The sequence below is a fragment of the Montipora foliosa genome, chromosome 2, assembly GCF_036669935.1.
Source record: "Montipora foliosa isolate CH-2021 chromosome 2, ASM3666993v2, whole genome shotgun sequence".
NCBI classification, from domain to species: domain Eukaryota; kingdom Metazoa; phylum Cnidaria; class Anthozoa; order Scleractinia; family Acroporidae; genus Montipora; species Montipora foliosa.
This window is the reverse complement of record NC_090870.1, coordinates 6380707-6387873: the sequence shown is the minus strand read 5'-3', so window position 1 is coordinate 6387873 and position 7167 is coordinate 6380707. Positions and strand designations below refer to the sequence as shown.

At 39.3% G+C, this 7167-nt stretch overlaps 1 protein-coding gene across 1 annotated transcript in view; it reads left to right on the top strand.

Annotated features, from left to right (window-relative positions):
* Positions 1-2936, top strand: part of LOC137988955 (uncharacterized) — a 5871-nt gene extending 2935 nt beyond the window's left edge. The window contains exons 3-4 of the mRNA XM_068834888.1: positions 1000-1326; positions 2229-2936. Coding sequence (XP_068690989.1) covers positions 1000-1326; positions 2229-2581 — 680 coding nt within the window. The 3' untranslated portion in view covers positions 2582-2936. The remainder of the gene's footprint in view (positions 1-999; positions 1327-2228) is intronic.
* Positions 2937-7167: the final 4231 nt, after the last annotated feature.

Below are 7167 nucleotides of genomic sequence, written 5' to 3'. Positions count from 1 at the left end.
AATACATATATTTCTGGCGACACAGCCTTGAACATTCAAAGTAATCAGAACTGTACAAATTTTTAAAGATGAATACTCTACATCCGATTATTTACACCGGCTAAGAAATTTTAATGAAAGAAGAAATTAGTGAAGTTCAAAATATGTAATCTCATACTTATGACTTGAACTAAGTCGACATCATGCCCATTGTGCAAGTCAAATCAAGTGGAAAATGAAACTCATTTCTTATATCAATGTAGCAGACACTCTTTTACAGAGTCAAACTTTCTTAAATCAAATCGATGAAATAATACCTGAAAATGAAAGAAAATCAACCTCAGACAGTATAAAACTACTCATGAACTCTAACGACTATCATGTAAATCAGCGAGTAATGAAGTTTGCTTCCTCATGTACGGATATACGTAATACATTGTTATTATCAAATGAAAGTGACGTAACGTAGGACAAGATTACTCTTACCCTTGTTTTGTTATGAATAACTTAGCTTTTGCAATACTGTAAAATCCTGCGGTCATGTAAATAAAGCGATTTAGTACTTCAGTACTACTACTAATACTCCTAATACTACTACTACTACTACTACTACTACTACTACTACTACTACTACTACTACTACTACTACTACTACTACTACTACTACTACTACTACTACTACTACTACTACTACAACTGTTGCCACCACTACTACTACTATTACTACTTCTGCTACTGCTGCTGCTGCTGCTGCTTTTACTACTACTACTACTACTACTACTACTACTACTACTACTACTACTACTACTACTACTACTACTACTACTACTACTACTACTACTACTACTACTACTACTCAATCGCCCTATGGCTCACTCGCACTCGCTGTTACAATCGTTTGTTTGTTTGTTGTCCACAAGCTTGCCTGCCTTGAAATCTCTTTCTTGTCTTTCCTCTCCGGTTTCTTAATTCTTTTCTCATTAATTGCTTAACTAATTAGGCTCATTAAATCTGTTACAGTTTCTGAGCGTGTTCTTGCTCGTTGGACAAATAACCTTTATTACACTGGCAAGGTTTCCTCAATTAAAGGTGGGAACATCCATGTTTTCTTTGACGACGGCGACAAGATAACTCACAAAGTCCAGGACGTGTCAGCAGTGGTCTCCCATGTGCGTATTGGTCAACACGTCCTTACTAACTGGAAAGGAGGCGTAAAATATTACATAGGCTATGTGACTGCTAAAGCTCGAGGCGGTCGGTACACGGTCACGTTTGATGACAACGATGAAGATTCCTACCATGCCGAACAATTGACGGAATTCCCTGAACATCTTTCGGCCCATGAAGGTAAGTAAGGAGGAATTATGCCCCAATATCATAAGAAGCGTGTGGCCCCACACACAGTTTCATCAGGTAGGTTCTTTTAGGACTATTGCAGCCATTCGTACTCCGGTTCAGGAACAAGTGAATACACGAAAAATGGCTTTCCAAAGAACACATTTTTTTAAAACGGTGACCTGAGACAAGTGCTTAGAATGGTCTAGGCTAAGTGTCTGATCCGGTCCACGTCACGGGCACTGCGACTGCGCACGATATTCACGCTAAAAAGCGAATATTTTAAATATGCCGAGTAAACCGTAATTTTTTGTTTTCATTTTGCTGTCGAGAGACGAATGAACGGAACACTATTTCGTTCATTCCGGCCGAAGCAGAATAGGTCGTCAAAGACCACTACTGTATGTTAATTAAACGTATCCCTTGTAAGGAATAGTCTGCAAAGAATGCGTCGTTACAGAGCTATTACGAAAATTCTTCCTAAGACGATCCCCTGCATAGAGGTCAGCCGAAGGGGCTGGCGAAAATGCACATCCCCTCCCCCCCCTCTCTCTCCTTCCCCCCTTTCCGTAATTCCATTTGAAACGAAATTGACATCATTCTACACGGTGACAGAAGTGCGGAATTAATAAATTTTCCAGTAGAAGTTCATAGTTTCCGTTGGATTCAGTAGTAACTAATTTTAGCTTATAACTTATGAAAGCGCATTAGTACTCGTTGCAAATGCACTATTGAATTTGTTTTGATTACGATATCAGTAAAACTGAAGGCGTCTTCTCTTCTTATTCCTAGTTGTGGGCAGTTAAAAGGAAATATTACATCAAACCACACTTGACTTGCTGATGCAGCCTTTTGTACGGTGCCATCCGTAACACGAACCAGTAATCACTATCTGTTTAATCTATTTGTTTCAGAGGGCGCCAGGGTGTTTGCACGCTGGACAAACGGTTTATACTATCGCGGATTCGTTACAAGTGTCTCTTCCACATCCGTCTTTGTCAATTACGATGATGGCGATACCATCACACTCCCGAAAAACGACCCCGAAGCGGTGATACTTGATACGCTAGTGTGTTACTCAAGCGTATCCCCTGGACAGCGCGTTATTGGGTTTTGGCCAGGAAGAACCCGGTACTACCCTGGGGTGGTGAAGTCCAAGGTGGATACTGGCCGTCTCGACTGTTTCCAAAACCAGGTGTATAACGTAGTATTTGATGACGGGGACCAACGAACGGAAGATTTCAATCAGATTCGTCTTCTTCCTTGATGCAGTAACCGGGGGTATATTACAACGGAAAAGCCGAAAACCTCAGAGATTACCAAAGGCGTAGACCGGGCATTGCTTTGCTTTCATAGTCATATAGCAAGTAGTTTGGGGAATTATACTAAAAGTGATTACATTAAACATTTGTGTTAGAAGTAAGTTAGTGTTTCCAGTAAGGGATTATAACAACCCAAGGACATTAAAAGCATATTCGTAAGGTTCGAGTTTTTGGCGATGAGAACATTTTTTCATCTTTACTTTGTGATTCGCGGGTTCCTGAGTATATATATCATTAAAATTAATGTAAGTTGTGTATTGGTGAAAAAAGTGCAAAATAATAAATGGGAATTAAAAGGAACTGTGCCGACTCCTCCCTCTTAGTTTTAAGCTCATAAGCAACTTGCACGACACACGGAATTGACGCAGTATTTTCAGCCTGATTTTCACTTGCGACACAAGTGGGAGATGTTGAGCCCGCTCCAGTGGGCCATCCTTTCAGTTCCCCCTCACAAAGGATTCACGCTTCCTGCCATGGTGGGAATACTACAACAATGGATTCTTTACAATCACTCCAAGTTAAAGGAACACTATAACAACTACAAACTCTCGAAAGATGTTCTTCACAACCTAAGACGACGGAGCCTTGGCGAGCACAAAAAATTAAGGTGTGGGGAATTTCTGAAAGACGCTTCGGCTCACATGACCAATCGTCAGACTTATGTAAAACAGAGACAGGACGCCTGGAACATTTTCGAGCTGATGGAACTCCAGGAACTATTACTTGGCAGTCAATTATTGATCGTGGAAGTGAAACCTTCAGATCATTCGTGTCATTTTCTCTTTGTGGGACCTCCTGCCTCCGACAGCCTTTTTATTTTAAAGGAAGGGTCCCATTTTCATGGCATAAAAGATCCCATCACCTTTTTTGAAATATATTGTCTTTTCTACTGCTGTTGTTAGAAAGAGCCGATGGCCTTTGGAAAAAATAATGTATTTTCCGCTTTTGTTGAGAAAACATCGTCTCGTATGGTCTTAGCTTTTTATAACGTCAGCCCCACCCCCCGAACTCTAGAGATGCTGGTGACGACAGCCTAACACCCCAGATGAGGGTTCACTTAAGCCCAAGGTACTAAGCCCAAGGTAGGGTTACTAAGCGATAGCTAAGCCCAAACAACTAAGGCTTAAGTGAACCCTCATGTGGTGTAAGGCTTAAGCATTATTCAAGGAAATGGTTTTTCAGTAAAGGGTTTGATGCCGAACAATCGAGGGAAATTTATTTAGTTGCGCTTTTGACACGGAGTGTGTTGGCAGCTTGTTTGCACGCACGTAATGGAATGGGAAGTTTTTTCTTCCCTCTAATAGCAAATATGTTGTTTGTTTCAATAAAATTATTTTTCAGCTGGAAAAGTTTTTTGCAAAATTTTTCTGCCTTCGTGAATAGCGTTGTGTATTATCCAAAGTTAACTAATTTGCATACGTGGAATATTTGTTTGAGACATCCAAACCAAAAGTTTCGATAATCTTAGGGGCCGATTACATGAGCCGGGCCAACTCGGTCTGACCAGCGGGCTGGTCGGGTTTGCCAGGATGAGTTTTTGCCCGGTATTACATGTGGTGAGCCAGCCCGGCTTGGACTAAATTTAGAATATGTCATGTGAGAAAAGATAACAACAACAAGACAAAGTTTCGCTAGATTGTTATTAAAATTCACCATTGTACGATTTAAAGAAGACTTATGGTTTGCTATCTTATTTATCCTTTATTTAAACATTAAAAAACGACTATTCCATGGGCCATTTTGCTCTAAAGTGGAGTAATGTGGTTACTGGAAATCTCTGGTCTGGCTAACCGGACTGTCCCGGTGAACGCGATTACATGGAAAAATCTCAGCCTGGTTAGCCCCGGCATCTTTCCATGTAATCGCAAACTTGATTTTTGATATATTTCTCAGACGTGCCGGGATCTCGTCTGAGCGAGTGAGAGAGGTGCAGCATTGCGGTTTATCACTATATCATGACTAATTATCACTTATGATATATCAAGAAATATCTTGTATGTTTCTTGTAAGCAATGTTGATAATATCATGATTAATCAATGGTTTTATAAGGGACTGATTTTTTGATATTCCGCATTAGGTTTTTATCATATAAGCATAATTTATCATGATATTATCAGAATATTTAATTAAGTAAGAATTTCTTCTTCCCCCTGTGATATAGTGATAAATCATGATATTATCAGAATATTTAATTAAGTAAGAATTTCTTCTTCACCCCTGTGATATAGTGATAAATCATGATATTATCAGAATATTTAATTAAGTAAGAATTTCTTCTTCCCCCTGTGATATAGTGATAAATCATGATATTATCAGAATATTTAATTAAGTAAGAATTTTTTCTTCCCCCTGTGATATAGTGATAAATCATGATATTATCAGAATATTTAATTAAGTAAGAATTTCTTCTTCCCCCTGTGATATAGTGATAAATCATGATATTATCACAACATTTTTATTAAGTAAGGTTTTCTTCTACCCGGTAATAGAGTGATCAATTGTGGTATTCTCCAGCTTTATTAGAGAATTTTGATATTATCATGATATATCAAACAATCACTGTCAGTGTCTGTTCTTCTTTGTTACATGATAAAATCACTTGCGTAAGACATGATTTGAGAATGAGAGTGATACATGATATTATAGCTTGCTATTCAGAAATATATTTTTCCATGCTATTCTCAAGATTTGAGAGTGATACTTTGATATCTCAATTTACCACTTTTTCAAATTAAAGATTTGATGGCGACAATTACAGAATTTGCAAGCGAAAATTATTGAGCAACTATCATGATAATCTCAAATGATAATGATAGTTTAATATTTGACATGCACATTATGATGAAAATGATTCCTCGATATTATCATTCTATTATCACCCAAATATCAATAAAATATCCAAATATCAAGTCTCAAACAAATAACATCCTATCAAGATATTTTGATAAACCGCAATACTGCACCTTAGTGGAGCGAGGAGCGAGTCAGCCCGCCTAACCTGGCCAGCCTGGCTCATGCAATCGACTCCTTATTTAGTAACAGCGATAAAAGCAAGGTGACACACACTAACACCAACCCGGTGTGGCCAACACATCACACATGCGCACAACTATTTCACCCGGTCTATTAGCAGCCATGGACAGTTGTTTCGGCCTTTTGGGCCATACATGTGGTAAGCTGGGTTGGGAACAGTTCCCATCCCAGCTTACCATGTATGGCATGTGAAGCTGCCAGTTAAAGGGGTGCTAAACACACCCGCCTGGTATGTTAACTACGCCATGCTGATGAGGCCCAAAAGGCCGAAACAGCTGTCCATGGCTGCTAATTGACCGGGAGAAATGGCTGTGCGCACGCGTGTTGTGTTGGCCACACCGGGTTAGTGTTAGTGTGTGTCACCTTGCTTTTATTGTTGTCCTTATTTAGTGTGCACAGGGGAAGCTGCCTCTGATCTTTGCCGCTTTGAGGCTTTGGCTTCGGACGGACTGGACTGACAAAATTTGTTTGGACCTTCCAATAATTTCGACAAAATTTGTCTCTGCCCAATTTTCAATTTGTCAAGCGTTGGCGCACTGAGACACAGCAAAATATTTGTTAACCACAAGCGTCAATCACCCAGAAATAAACTCCAAATACTCCGACTAAACATAGAGATTAAATTTTCTTGATTTGACATTTTCCTTCAAATCTTAGCGTGTAAACTGACAAATCCGTCAGATTTCACGCCAGACAAAAATTTGCCCTGCTCCGAGGCAGGACGACGGCATCTCTGAAGCTGAAGTTTGGTAAGCCTTGACAAAATTTGGTAGATCTAAAAATCACCGGGCGCACTTGTTTTCTTTTTTTCCGTGTCGGGAAAAGTCTGTCAATTGGATAAACAAGACAGGCAGTGGAAAATACAGATCTGGAATCTTAAAAGCGTCGAGTAATGGACTTCGACAACAATCTTTAGCCCGTCGAGCCGTAATCAAAGTGAACTGTATTTCTAATATTTTAATAAGTGTGATGTTTTGTACAACACTGAAACCAATAGGCCATTTCCGAGTTCATGTCTGCCTCCTCTTCAAAGCGAGTCTAAGTGCGAACGTTTTATTGTGAAAATTAGTTTTCATTCATATGTAAAGTAGAACTAATTACCATCACAAAAGGTGAAAAAGTGTTGACGGGCCTGCGCGACTCCTGCCGTTCGCAAGTGATTCTAAAATCTGTGCCTCCAAAGTTTAGCTCTGACTAAAATGTCTTTTAACGACTTTCCTTTGCAATATGATAGTATGGGTGGCTCCTTAAGTACTTCTCTAAGGTGCGGTTGGTTTTGAATAAGGTGCCATTTTGCCATTAATATATTCTTGAGGTCAAAGTAAAGCCGGGTGGTATTGTGTAACAAAAGGCAATATTTTCTTTTGTGTGCTGTTGTCTTTGTTTTCAAGTGACCTCTCCCTATCCGTGAAGTTAACTTCAGATAGTAATTTTTGTGAAAATTTATTTGGGTATCCTCTATTCTTTAGACGTATTTTGAAATTCTACATGTTATTA